Consider the following 14874-nt stretch of genomic DNA (forward strand, 5'->3'; position numbering starts at 1 on the left):
TAATTATCCCTCCCGATAGCTCCTTCTTTAGCTCGGTGTCAGTTTTTGTTTGATAATGCTCCTGCGAAGCACCTTGGGATATTTTATGATGTTAAAGGCGCCATATAAATAGAAGTTGTTGTATTCTTTTTGGTACCTTTCTCTCTTGGGAAGCCACATTTCCCCCATCCAAAATTAAAATGTTATCCTGTGTTGCAAGATTTGTGACACAGGACAATAATCTGGAAGCCACTCTGCTGTTTGCTACATGAGCATATCCCTCAAAGGCATGGGATGTCTTTGTAACCAATCCTCTTTTTTTGGAGGGGTGAAGGGCCAGGGAAGAAAGGGGGGATTTTAAAATGAAACCCAATAATCAAGAGGCTGACACTCATTTAATCACAAGACAGAATATAATCTATCCAGGTCACAATCCATTGTCAGTACATGATAGACAGTTTTATATGCACAGAGCCTAAAGATACACTGCAGTAGTTACACAGATTAAACGTACTGGCCGTTAATGACTTACTCTTGGTGTTAAAAAGCCACATTTACCACTTTCTTGAACCATAGTTTGAAATTTTAAATATATATATATTGGCAGGGAGATCTTTTCAAAACGTGTCTGCAGGTGCTACACAGCCAGATGTGAAGTAAAGCTCACTTACTCTAGCCTCATGCTCAATTTCAGGACGCCCTCCACTGCACCATTTTGGCACTCCCACACCAATCATCCTATGTCACATGTGCACCTTAGCTTCGTGCCCATTAGCAGCAGGATCAACTTTACCAACTAGCAAAGGACTCATTGCCTCAACCTGGGTTGAATAGACAGCGTACTAACCCGCTGTGCCACAGTCTTGATTGTATCGTCAGAGTTCATGTTGCTCCCCTTGTGACCTCACAAGGGTCTTCTTGACCAGTTCACTGGAATGGTCACATGATCAGAGAATACTGTAATAATATTTAAAGGGCACTGTCATCCTTAAATAAGTGATGGGCAAACTTTTATTCACACGGAAACAAATACATGAAGCAATGCAATAAATATTATCGGGGAGTGAGAGAAATAATTCATGGCTCTGTCCTCTGTAAGTAGATTGCCAACACTTTTTGAAGTTAGAGCTCCTTTAAGATTAGGATTTGTATTTAAAAAAAAACTCTCAATATTAAAAGAACCTCAAATAACCATATGCTATTAATTCCAGAATCAATCCTTAACCTTCCAGAGAAGGGAATCACTTAGAATTATCTAAATCCCAGGCCTTCATTGCAGTCAAGAGAAGCCAAAATGAATATTGGTTAATTTCTACGGCAAATTATCACAGAACGCACACGATATCAATGGTGTTCTCAACAGGCAGTATTTCAGGAGCTAATCTAACCATTAAAATAGAGTTAAGTGCAGCCAGAAGGGTTAGGTGATCAAAGGCGGGGTCACAGAATGCACAGCATACGGGTTACCTTTGGCGCGATGCTTCTCTGCCTTTAGACACAGGGAGGTCGCTATCTCAGTGCCACCCCTGAATTCCCTACGTGTCACTGGAGCGGTTGGTGAGGGGCCGCTACCCAGGTGCTCATGGTTTCGATTCAGGTAAAGGGTATCAAGTGCAGCGTCCGTGGACTGAGCCCCCTCGCACCTCCTCCCACCAATTCTCAGCCACGTCTTTCATGTGTTTGTGTCCAGGGTCACTGTGTGAGGTAGAAGACCCTCCAATCCCACTGAAAGAATACTGTTGGCCCTTCCTCCCCCTCTGTGCCCTCATTGTTTGAACTGCTTCGGGTCCATTTGAGCTACTGCGCCAAGTGGAAGGGTTGGGGTTTGGACTGGTTAGGAGTTACACACTTCACTGTGGTTTATACACCATAGATAAGTCAACTAAACAAAAACAAAATGGTCTGGTATGGTACCAAGGGGCTGTGACGCCCTAAATTGTGGCATCGAATAGTGCAGGATGCCAGGGTTATCCTTGTAATAAGCTCCTATAGTTTCAGTAGCACCATGGGAGGGGCGGAGACATGGAAGCTAGCTTGGAGTCACCACAAGCTGGTCTCATGCGTCAGATATTGGCCACTTGGAGTGAGTGGCACAAGGTAGAGGACTCAGAGGTTGGGGAGCATGGGTGTGTTGGAGGGGATTGAAGATATAACCGTGCTGACAGGCATGAAACCATTCTTCTAGTGGATTAGATCTGACCCATGACCCTTTTGCGCTGAGAATGTGGCCACCTGGGATGTAAAGCTCCTTCTGTCTAACTACGCTCTTGTGAAGCACCTTGGGATGTTTTCCTACATTACAAGTGTGATACAAATGCATGCTGTTGTACGCTAATTCAGGGTTGACTTATGCTAACGAGTTTAAAACGGAGACCCAAATGTTTGCGAGCGGCCACTTCCCTCAGAAGCCCGACTCGACACTCAAACTCCGCCGGTTGACGTGCTCGATCTTCCCGGTGATGTAGTTATCAAAGCGGGTCTGGTACTTGGCCAGCATCTTCAGCAAGGGCCGCAGCCTTAGCCACCACTGCTCCTTCGGCATCCGGTGCCTGTCAGACACAAGTGGAATTAAGCGGTTAATCCTCGGGACCAATATCACAAAGAGACACTCCAGCCCCAACCCTTCAAAAAAAGTATTGGAGAGATTCACATTCTGATCTCCAGCAATACCTACAATCCCCACTGACCTCCCTGCAAACTCTGTCCGTAATCCCAATCTCCACCTGCACCAATCAGCCTCTTTGTGCAATAAATAGCCCTTTATCCTCGATAGGGTAGAGAGAGGCAGAGAGAAACTATTTCCTCTGGTTGGAGTCCAGAACAAGGTGGTATAACCTTAAAATTAGAGCTAGGCCGTTCAGGGGTGATGTCAGGAAGCAATTCTTCACACAAAGGGTGGTGGAAATCTGGAAAACTCTCCCTCAAAAAGCTGTTGAGGCTCAGGATCAAATGAAAAATATCAAAACTGAGATTGATAGATTTTTGCTGGGTAAGGGTATGAAGGGGTATGGGACCAAAGCGGGTAGATGGAGTTATCATCATCATAAGTAGTCCCTCGAAATCGAGGACAACTTGCTTCCACTTGAGTTCTCAGGTGACTGTACAGTCCAATTCCGGAATGACAGTCTCTGTCACAGGTGGGGGAGATAGTGGTTGAGGGAAAGGGTGGGTGGGGAGTCTGGTTTGCCGCATGCTCCTTCCGCTGCCTGCGCTTGATTTCTGCATGCTCTCGGTGACGAGACTCGAGGTGCTCAGCATCCTCCCGGGTGCTCTTCCTCCACTTAGGGCGGTCTTTGGCCAGGGACTCCCAGGTGTTGGTGAGGATGTTGCATTTTATCAAGGAAGCTTTGAGGGTGTCCTTGAAAAGTTTCCACCTGGGGCTTGCTTGCCATGTAGGAGTTCAGAGTAGAGCCATTGCTTTGGGAGTCTTGTGTCGGGCATACAAACAATGTGGCCTGCCCAATGGAGCTGGTCGAGTGTGGTAAGTGCTGGAGATGTTGGCCTGATCGGGAACACTGACGTCGGTGCGTCTGACCTCCCAGGGGATTTGCAGAGTCTTGCGGAGGCATCGTTGGAGGTATGTCTCCAGCGATTTGAGGTGTCTACTGTAAATGGTCCACTTCTCTGAGCCGTACAGGAGGGCGTACGAAAGCATGGGCCTTACACTAAACATCCGTAAGACAAAGGTCCTCTTCCAACCTGACCCCGCCACACAGCACTGCCCCCCAATCATCAAGATCCATTTCGTGGCCCTGGACAATGTGGACCACTTCCCATACCTTGGGAGCCTATCAGCAAGGGCAGACATCGACAACAAAGTTCAACACCGCCACCAGTGCACCAGCGCAGCCTTTGGCCGCCTGAGGAAGAGAGTGTTCGAAGATCAGGCCCTCAAATCTGGCACAAAGCTTATGGTCTACAGGGCTGTAGTGATACCCGGCCTCCTGTAAGGCTCAGATGGAGTTAACATACAGATCAGCTATGATCTAATTGAATGGTGGAACAGCCTCTCGAGGAGCTGAATGGCCTCCTCCTGTTCCTATGTTCATCTTCTATTCAATGCCTTCATCAATGATGTGTTAGATGGCAATTTAAGGTTCAGACATGGAGCGTCTGGTGCAATCGTGTCTGAAAGTACTGTAAGCACTTCTCGTCACTGATGATATCGATGTTGTTGGAGAATTCACCTGTGGATCCGAGCGACGATTCCAAGCTGCAGTGCTCCCAGTGGTGGGAGCATGGGTCAGAGAGTGTGGGTAATGTTGAACAAGTGGGTGCTATTCTGGCCTGTTGCCCATGGCCGATTTTCATTGCTCTACCTTTGGCAGCCGTGTCTTCAGCGGTCTTGGCCCAGATTTCTGAAATTCCCTTTCCGCCTCCCTCTCCTCCTTTAAGGCGCACCTTAAAACCTGTTTGACCAAGCTTTTGGTCACCTGTCCTGATATCGCCTTGTGTGGCTCGGGTCAAATTTTTCCTGATTACGCTCCTGCGAAGTACCAAGGGACGTTAAAGGTGCTATATAAATGCAAGTTGCTGTATTATTAATATCCTACAAAAGATGTCGGGTTATGGATTACTCTGAAAATGGAATCATCCTCCTTTCTTCACGGACAGTTTTTGACCCCCACCGCCCACCCCCTCCATCACAAGCCGTGCTGCAGTTCCGGAGATGAAGGTCCCTTGATGTTGCTGCAGTGTGACACCCCTACTTACTCAAAGTCTGTGGCTGCCTTCAGCTCGGTCACTGGTCGGAAAACCAGAGCCTTCCTGTTCATTCCCAGGACACAGGCCGTCTCAGGAGAGTTAGCGAAGACTTGCCCTATCCAAGAAAAGTTACAGAAAGGGCGATTACAGTAGACACCCTTTCGAAAGCCCCCCAATCACACCATCCCCAACTGCTGACATAACAAATGCTGCTGATAATTCCCTCCACCCACTGCCCAAGTCTTGGTTTCTTTATTGGGGCTGGGACTTTCTCTTGGTCAGGTACCCTGAAGGGAACACTTTCCATTTTCAGTCAGCTGGAACAAACTGAAGCTACTCCCAGCTCCAAACATAACATCAGGGGATTCTCGCAACTTCAGAGGGCTTTCCTTGGTGCACCTCCCTCTCAATCCTTCTGTAATCTCTCTGGATCACCTCCCCCGCTGTTTGGGAGGAAAGGCTTCCAAGTTTCCCATGACCCCATTGCTTCATCGATTCCGACTCCACTCTTGGATGGTGCTAGGTTTTGATCCAGCGGGGCCTGGGACAGTTCTACCCTCACCCCGCTCTGCTGACAAGCTCATTGAATTACTGCCCTGCCCTCTCAGCACTGCGAGCTTCCACACCCCACCTTTCCTGTAGGTTTCCTGGATTTTCTCAGTCAGCCACTGCACGGACTTCACGCCCAGCTTCGTCCCGAAGTTCCTATCGAATGGAGTTGGTGCACCACCCTGGCGACAGAGAGAGAGAAGAAAATAAATGAAAGAGGTTCGCGTACAAATGAGGAGGTTCAAATGGGATGGACAGCCCTGATGAGAGATAATGACCCGATTTTAAACCCACCCTGCAGGAAAGGGTAAGGGGTTAAAATCCAAAAATAAAAATAACGCAATCCCGCCTCTAACCCGTGGCATTTCCAACCACCGTAATATTAATGGCGGCAATTCAGGCCCTGGAAGTCGCTCTTGCTAAAAGTAGGCTGGAGCAAAGGTCGCAGCCCGATGCAATTGGCACCGTGAAGTAATCTTATCACGTGATGCCAGGGGTGTCCCGCACTGACTGGAGCTCAGCAGGAGGAGCAGATGGGCCACAAGAGGCCCAGGTAAGTTAATCAATTTCTTCTGTCAGAACTCCTCGTGGGCCAGCAGAAGCAGGATTGCCAGAACCGCCCCCCGCCCCATCCCATCACTCCCAGGCCCCGCAAGGAGTCCATGGGCTTCCCCAGCCCACGTCACGCTGGAACAAACCCCCATCCCCTTCAGTCCCCTCCTCCCACAGGTCTCCAGTGGCTCCCTGCCATCAAATTCCCACTCCTGACGGCCAGGTGATGAATCTGGCCAGGATTCCAGAAGATTTACTGGACTCCATCAAATGCCCAAATTCTCTGGCTGCACCACTCACTTGCCAGCAGATTCACGCGCACACTCCCCACAGGTACAAATCAAAGCCAATGTGTCAACAGGCAAAACAAGGAGAGAGCAGAATCTGGGAGTCGGAATGATCAGGAGCTGAGTCTGGGAGCCGGAATTATCAGGAACGGACTTCGGGATCGGGAATGATCAGGAGTGGAGTCCGGGATCGGGAATGATCAGGAGCGGAGTCCGGGATCGGGAATGATCAGGAGCGGAGTCTGGGAGCGGGAATGAACGTGCCTTCGTGTTTCCTCACTCCCTCGTTGAACTGTTGCTGAAGCTCCATAGACTCAGGTATTCCTTACCTGCTGCATGTGGCCCAGCACATTGGTTCGACAGTCGAACACCCCCTTGCCCTCGGCAGAGTACAGGTTGTACAAGAACTCCGTGGTGTAGTATTGGTGGCATTTCTCGTTTCTTGAGGGAAATGGAAGAAAGAAATTTCACCTCAAATGTTTATAGAAACATGAGACACATCAGTTTTCCCACCTCCGATAATCCTCATACACTAGTCCGGTGGTGAGGGGACTTGGTCCGTCCTGTCCTTCCTTCCCCTCTGGGGCCAGTTATTCCTCACTTCCTCACCCCGAAGGCTGAGATTGGGAACTCAGACGATTCACAGGCCCAGGTTCAGGCTCTCTTAAATGGAGGAGGTCCAGGCTCCTCCCGCTGATGAATGGGCCAGACTCACCAGACTGCCCCACCTTGGTTAGCACCAATTATGTTGTGGAGGGTGGGGTTGGAAGTGCGTGTAATGGAAGTGAGCAGAAGGTTGGGTTTTTTATATATAGGAACAGGAGTAGACCATTCAGCCCCTCCAACCTGTTCCGCCATGCAATTAGATCATGGCTGATCTGTATGCTAACTCCATTTTTCCGCTATGGTTTTGTAACCCTCAATACCCTCGCCTAACAAAAATCTGTTAAGCTCGGTTTTAAAATTTCAACTGACCCCCAACATTCACAGCCTCTGCTTGAGGCATTCCCACCTGTGGAGAGGTCAGTAACATCTGGAACCACTGCTCAGTGTTACTTTCTCAGGGCTGAGGTGATAGTACTTTAATGGTAGGCATAGCATGTGTGGCAAGACTGGGCCTTTGCCAGCCTCACAGTGAGAATGGTGAAATGTTCAAGTCCCACTCCACACAGCCCTGGCAAGTGGGGACAAGAATACAGTCTGTAAATACTGTGGTGACATCCAGCAGGGTCCTAGAGTCAGGATGGAGACCACTGGCTATAGGGTATTGTTCCCACCTCCGAATAAGAGTTGGTATCCAACCCCACTCCAGACAGATCCCGAGACTGAATGCTGGCTCCGAATAAAAGAAAGACTTGGATTTATATAGCACCTTTCACAATCACCGGATGTCTCAAAGTGCTTTACAGCCAATGAAGTACTTCTGGAGTGTAGTCACTGTTGTAATGTAGGAATACTGGGTTGACATCCAACATGAAGGGTAGGTGGGCCTCTTTAGCCTTGGTTGCAGCCCACCTAGGAGAAGATAAAAACCTTGAGGAAGGCAATGGGAAACGACCTTAGCTACCAGTAAGTGGCTCAAGAATCCAGTGTGTGAGACTCGAGTTGGGGACTGCTCTAGGCCAGAACACGATGGTGGAATGCTGGACCAAGGAGACCAGAGGTGCCAGGTGGAATTCTTGGTCTGTGCTGAGCCAGTTGATCGCAACCAGGGGTTATAGCAGTAGAGACACGAAAATTGGCCTCAGCACTCGTGGGGGCGGGAGGGCTAACTACCTCGGGACTCCTGCTGCAAAATGCACTCGTGTAGATGTTAGGTGAGGCCAGATTTGGGCTCCGCTGTGATGCCTTTGGTGGTCAAATAGTGCGATGGCACTCACCCATAAAAAATGGAACGGCCACTCAGGCGAGGGTGGCCGTGTCCCAGTTAAGAGGAAACTCCTTCAGGAGAGAAGGAAATGTAGGAAGGGAAAGGATCCCACTTCAGTCAGCAGAGCAGGCGTTGAGGAGTGTGACTGCTTGCCAATGAAGAAAGGGGTGGAGTCGGGAGGGAGAGGCCGGTCTGGCGGTGGGAATCAGCTTCAGGACAGACCGGTGACAGTGGCAAGTCCATGCCACACATCAAAGTGCAATAGTCCCAATGTTTGTACCAGTGCCGAGAGGAGTCCTCTCTCAGTAACTCTGCTATCCTTTCACCTCAGGGCCAAGAACAGAAAGGGTATATAACGAGACAAAAGAGACAAATGTGACACAAGTCTATTGGAAGATAAAAGCACGTAGAACTCCCCAGTGGTGAGTTACTCATGAGGTGGAACAGATACAAAGGCTTCACTAACCAGAGGGGAGCTCCCCACACCTCGACAGCTCGCAGGCACCCTCTAGTGGCCAGCGGGACAATAGCACCACTGGAGCCGAGTGCAGCTATGCTGTTGCTATGAGTGCGGTATTCAGGTTGCCGCCCAGGGAGTGGGGGGTGTGGTTGGAGCTCAGCTTTCAGTTAGAAGCAGCAGTCTGGCTATTGGAGTCACAGTGGCTTGTTCTCAGTGGCCCTGTTTAACGCTGGTTAAACTGGCACGGTCGAGAAGTACGAGAATCAGGTGGCACACTGCCAATGTTCCCTGTCCTTTTTTGGGGGATGCGCAGCCCATAGGCAGATTTTTCATTTTAAAAGTGGGCTCACTGGCTGCGCGGGGCCCTTGGAGTGCTGCACGGTCATGCAGCTTAAAGGAATATTGTCACTGCCCTCCCAGCAAAGATGGGCAGAGAGGGAACTTATTTGGAATGCACAGTATTTCCTTGACTTTCATTTATATAGTACCTTTCACAACCTCAGATCATCCCAAGGTGCTTTACAGCCAATGAAGTACTGTTGAAATGTAGTCATTGTTGTAATGTGGGAAACGCATCAGCCAATTTGCACACAGCAAGGTCCCACAGACAGCAATGTAATAAACTGTTTTTTTAATGATGTGGATTGAGGGATAAATATTGGCCAGGACACAGGGGAGAACTCCCCTGCTCTTCTTTGAAATAGTGCCATAGGATCTTTTACGTCCACCTGAGAGAGCAGACGGGGGCCTCAGTTTAACGTCTCCTCCAAAAGGCGGCACCTCCGACAGTGCAGCACTCCCTCAGCACGGCACTGGGACTGTCAACCTAGATTTTGTGCTCAAAGCTCTGGAGCGGGACTCTGGACTTTGACTCAGGGGCGAGAGTGCTAGCCGCTGAACCACGGCTGACACCTATGAAAGGACAGCAGGGCTAGTAGCGAACCATGTGCGTTAGTTGGCTTTAGCACCACACCTGTATCCTTCCCCATGGTGTTACGGTGGGAGCCTACCTCAGTACAAGCCCTCGCTGGATTGTCGTCTTCATCTTCCCCGTTAGATGTTCCACATTGGCCTGCAAGTACAAAGCAAAGGGTCAGAAGGTGAGGAGAAAGGAAACTGACCCCATCCAACCAGATCCGCTCCCTAAAGGGGCACCTCAGAAATGAAACTGACAGAAGTTTGACAGGTTTTTGATAGAGTAACGCAGGAGAAACTGTCTGCACTGTTAGGAGGGTCGGTAACCAGAGGACACAGATTTATAATAATTGGCAAAAGAACCAGAAGCGAGATGAGGAGAATTTTTTTTACACAGCGAGTTGTTACGATCTGGCATGCACGGCCTGAAAGGCTGGTGGAGGCATATTCAATAGTGACTTTCAATGAGGAATTGGATAAATACTTGTAAAGGAAACAATTTGCAGGACTATGGGGAAGAGCAGGGGAGGGGGATTAATTGGGTAGCTCTTTCGAAGAGCCGGCACAGGCCCGATGGGCCGAATGGCCTCCTGCTGTGCTGTGTGATTCTGAAATTGGGTGTGGGGCGGGGAACTACAATTGTTCTTTCCACCACTGGACTAGAAAGGAGAAAAAATCCATCATGCAGGCTTTCATCTGAATTGCAATCGACTGCCCCACCCTCCCCCCCCCAGCCGGGAATGTGCAATTGCCGATGGCACATGGTATGTGATTCCCCACGCAGTCGAATAGTCTCCCATTGAAGGATGTACATTTGGTCAGGGTAGTGGATAGCTGATTGTAGCCCAGGACCAGTGGGTGCCCTCAGGAGGAGGGAGAGTAACTACAGCGGCAAAACTAAAGGCCCCAGCATTGCCCCAGCATTCGCGGGTTAGATTTTGCTTGGCGTCTCAGGAACGCACCGTCAAGTCGTGAATGCCAATCAGGTCTTCATAGATGTAGGCGGCATCAGCCCCGACAGCCAGAGCTGTTGCAGAGGCCAGGTAGCCGCAGTAACCTCCCATGGTCTCCACGATGAAGACTCGCCTCTTGGTTCCTGACGCAGACTGCTTGATGCGGTCGCAGGTCTGCAGAGGGGAAAAAAACACGCAGAGAGGTCAAGCATACTAGCCCAGGGATCCTGCACCCCGGAGGTCCAGATGTCTAGAGCTGTGGCAGCTCCTTCAGAGATCAATCCAAAAATAATCCCACTGCCCTGCACTCTCGCCCCATAGCCCTCCGTACTAAATGTTTATCTAGTCTTCCCTTAAAATATGCAATGGGATTACATTTGGACGAGGAGGAAGCAGCAACTCAATCCTCTCCGAGGGCGTTATTGGGGAGACCGATGAACTCATCCTACACCGCGTGTAGCGTATAATTGTGTTAGCACCAACCTATCCGCTACATGCACTGGGACCTTATGCACTTTCTCCATCTCATTAATCTTTAGAAAGCCGATGAATACCAGGCCTCATTCCTCATCTGTTTATACATAACAACATAAGAAATAGGAGGTAGGCCATTTGGCCCCTCGAGCCTGCTCCGCCATTCAATAAGATCATAGCTGACCTGATCTTGGCCTCAACTCCACTTCCCTGCCCTCTCCCCAGAGAATTCCAAAGATTCACGACCCTCTGAGAAAATAAATTCCTCCTCATCTCCGCTTTAAATGGGCGACCCCTTATTCTGAAACTATGCCCCCGAGTTCTAGATTCCCCACAAGGGAAACATCCTCTCTGTCAAGTCCCCGCAGAATCTTATATGTTCCAATAAGATCTCATCTCATTCTTCTAAACTCCAATGAGTATAGGCCCAACCTTTCTTCATAAGTCAACTTCTTCATCTCAGGAATCAACCTAGTGAACCTTCTCTGAACTGCCTCCAATGCAAGTATATCTCTACTTAAATAAGGAGACCAAAACTGTACGCTGTACTCCAGGTGTGGTCACCAATACCCTGTACAGATGTGGCAAGACTTCTCTGCTTTTATACTCTATCCCCCTTGCAATAAAGGCCAACATTCCATTTGCCTTCCTGATTACTTGCTGTACCTACATACTAACTTTTTGTGTTTCATGTACAAGGATCCCCAGATCCCTCTGTACTGCAGCATTTTGTAATCTCTCTCCATTTAAATGATAATTTGCTTTTTTATTCTTCCTACCAATGTGAAAACCTCACATTTTCCCACATTGTACTCTATCTGCCATTTTTTTCCCACTCACTTAACCTATCTATATCCCTTTGCTTATTCTTTGTGTCTTCTTCACAACTTGCTTTCCCACCTATCTTTAAATCATCAGCAAATTTGGCTACATTACACTCAAAGACTGAGCCTCCACAGCCCTCTGGAGGTAGAGAATTCCAGAGATTCACCACCCTCTGAGTGAAGAGGTTTCTCCTCATCTCAGTCCTAAATGGCCGACCCCTTATTCTGAGACAGTGACCCCTGGTTCTGGACTCCTCAGCCAGAGGAAACATCATCCTGCATCTACCCTGTCAAGCCCTGTAAGAATTTTGTATGTTTCAATGAGATCATCTCTCATTCTTCTAGCCTCTCGAGTAATATAGGCCTAGTCTACTCAATATCTCCTCATAGGGCAATCCCCGCATCCCAGGAATCAGTCTGGTGAATCTTCGTTGCACTCCCTCAATGACAAGTATATCCTTTCTTCGGTAAAGAGACCAAAATTGTACCCAATACTCCAGGTGTGGTCTCAACAGGGCCCTGTATAATTTCAGTAAGGCGTGTTTACTCTTATACTCAAATCCTCTTGTAATAAAGCCCAACATACCAGTTGCTTTCTTAATTGCTTGCTGTATCTGCATGTTAACTTTCAGTGATTCATGTAAAAGGACAACCAGGTCCCTCTGAACACCAACATTTCCCAATCACTCACCATTTAAAAAATACACTGCTTTTCTATTTTTCCTACCAAAGTTGATAACTTCACATTTCTCCACATTATATTCCATTTGCCATGTTCTTGCCACCTCACTTAGCCTGTCTATATCCCCTTGAAGTCTCTTTGCATCCTCCTCACAATTTACAATTCCACCTAGCTTTGTATCATCAGAAAACTTGGATATATTATATTTGTGCCCTCATCCAAATCATTGATATAGATTGTGAATAGCTGAGGCCCAAGCACCAATCCTTGCGGCACCCCACTAGTTACAGCCTGAAACTGACCCATTTATTCCTAATCTGGTTTCTGTCCATTAACCAATCTTCAATCCATATATTAACCCCAATCCCATGAGCCCTAATTTTGTTCAATAACTTCTTGTGTGGCACCTTATCGAAAGCCTTCTGAAAATTCAAATTCCTAAGTCCACTGGTCCCCCCCTATCTATTCTGCTAGTTACCACCTCAAAAAACAGATTTGTCGAACAGGATTTCCCTTTCATAAATCTGTGCTGAATCTGCTCAATCCTATTATTAGGTTCGAGGGCCTGAATGACCTCCTCCTGTTCCTATTCCACTGGTTTGAGGGGCTGAATGGTCTCCTGTTCCTACTGTAAGAAGCTCTAGGGGCTGAATGGCCTCCTCCTGTTCCTATGTAACAGCTCAAGGGGCTGAATGATCGCTTCCTGTTCCTAATGCAACAGGCTCAAGAGGCTGAATGACCTCCTCCTGTTCCGATGCAACAGGTTCGAGGGACTGAATGGTCTCCTCCTGTTCCTAATGTAGCAGGCTCAAGGGGCAGAATGGCCTCCTCCTGTTCCTGATGTAACGAGCTCTAGTGGCTGAATGGCCTCCTCCTTTTCCTATGTAACAGGCTCAAGAGGCTGAATGACCTCCTCCTGTTCCTATGCAATGGGTTTGAGGGGCTGAATGGTCTCCTCTTCCTATGCAACAGGCTCGTGGGGCTGAATGGTCTCCTCCTGTTCCTAATGTAACAAGCTCTAGGGGCTGAATGGTCTCCTCCTGTTCCTAATGTAACAAGCTCTAGGGGCTGAATGGTCTCCTCCTGTTCCTAATGTAACAAGCTCTAGGGGCTGAATGGTCTCCTCCAGTTCCGATGTTCCATTCCCCCTCCCGGTCCCCTTACCTCCATTGCGGCGTTGACAGCAGTGTCACAGCCAAGGCTGAAGTCAGTGCCCGGCACGTTGTTGCTGATGGTCGCCGGGATGACGCACATGGGGATGCAGAGCTCCTCGTAGTGTTCGCGCCCCTCCGTCAGCTGCAGAGCCGCAACGAAGGCCTGCCGTGGAAAGAGAAGCACGTGCTCATTAATGCGCCTGCCCACGTTGCCCGCTCCATTTTTACCTCAAACGACGGCGCGGGGCTCCTCGTGAAGAAGAATCAAGATGGTAGGTCTTGGGCTTGTGCTGGAGGAGGAGGCCACCCAGGTTGGGAAACAGGAGAGAAGAGAAGGGAGTAGATCGGGAGGTGACGCCTGCAGATTGTAGGCGGAAGGGAAGACTGAGGGAGGTGACGTAGATCAGCAGAGCAAGGAATGCAGAGATGTAGGAGAGGCATTAAAAGGACAATAAAGATCCCTAAAATCTGTGAGCTGTAGAGGGGAGGGGGTGGGTTACACCTGGATCACGCCAGCTAATGCCCTCAGTGCCAGCCTAGCTTATGTGATCAGGCCCCTAGAGTGGGGGCTTCAACCCACATCCGCTGATGTTACAACTGACACTGCCAGTATCAGCCCTGTAAGGATCAGCACCAGGCTCAGCTGCGAGTGTCTCTCCCATGGTTGAACAGCTAGGCTAATGCGGTCTGCTGCGTGGGCTGCCAGTATTGTACCACAGCAAAAATTACCACATTCAGGAGAGGAGGGGAGAAAAGTCAGGGAGGAGGATTTATAAAGGGACTTTTAGAAATAGGGAGGGAACCAGCCATACCTCATGCTTCCATTGTTTTCTGGAATTGCTACCAAAAGAATATTAACTCGCCGACATGCTCATACAATCATGGCTGCAGTACCGCTGTAATCAGCTGGTGGCAATGCTGAGCACTGTTCATTGTGAGCTCAATATCCCCCTGTCAGCAGCCTACTGGTACTGCATGGGCAAGCAAAATGGGACAATGAGCACGGTGGCAGGAGTCGACAAGAGCTGCAGGAAAGGGTGGCAGGAGGTTTTGCAACTGAACAAAAATGAGCACATCTTACCTCAAACCCACCAATGATCAGAAGAGCGTGAATACCAAGCTTGCGGATCTGATGCACAAGCTTTTCCATGCACTTTTCGGGAAGTGTTCTGCAAACAAAAGATGAGACAGCAGCACGTAAATTTACACAAAGTAGGTAAAAATTGAGTAGATACAAGAATGTCAGAGAGTAGTTGGCACCGATGCTAGAATGGTATCTTTACTAGAATGGTACCAGGGATGAGTTACCTGGAGACACTGGAGAAGCTGGGGTTGTTCTCCTTAGACAAGAGAAGTTTAAGGGGAGATTTAACGGAGGTGTTCAAAATCATGAATAGTTTTGAGAAGAGTAGATAGGGAGAAACTGTTTCCATTGGTAGGAGTGTCGGTAACCAGAGGACACCGATTTAAG

The 14874-nt window shown here is 48.8% G+C and overlaps 1 protein-coding gene across 2 annotated transcripts in view; it reads right to left on the reverse strand.

Annotated features, from left to right (window-relative positions):
• Positions 1 to 373: 373 nt before the first annotated feature.
• The window catches only part of LOC139260075 (ATP-dependent 6-phosphofructokinase, liver type-like), a 105094-nt gene continuing 90593 nt past the window's right edge, over positions 374 to 14874 (reverse strand). Inside the window, exons 15-22 of one of the 2 annotated variants that reach the window (XM_070876204.1) lie at positions 14485 to 14572; positions 13414 to 13566; positions 10279 to 10443; positions 9412 to 9473; positions 6401 to 6512; positions 5315 to 5414; positions 4693 to 4798; positions 374 to 2528 (exon numbers count right to left, since the gene is read on the reverse strand). In XM_070876204.1, the coding sequence (XP_070732305.1) occupies positions 2381 to 2528; positions 4693 to 4798; positions 5315 to 5414; positions 6401 to 6512; positions 9412 to 9473; positions 10279 to 10443; positions 13414 to 13566; positions 14485 to 14572 (934 nt within the window). In that variant the 3' untranslated portion in view covers positions 374 to 2380. Of the gene's footprint in view, positions 2529 to 4692; positions 4799 to 5314; positions 5415 to 6400; positions 6513 to 9411; positions 9474 to 10278; positions 10444 to 13413; positions 13567 to 14484; positions 14573 to 14874 lie in introns of those variants that run through there. The other variant, XM_070876206.1, reaches the window with a different exon arrangement.

Source organism: Pristiophorus japonicus, chromosome 3 (assembly GCF_044704955.1).
Source record: "Pristiophorus japonicus isolate sPriJap1 chromosome 3, sPriJap1.hap1, whole genome shotgun sequence".
NCBI lineage: Eukaryota > Metazoa > Chordata > Chondrichthyes > Pristiophoridae > Pristiophorus > Pristiophorus japonicus.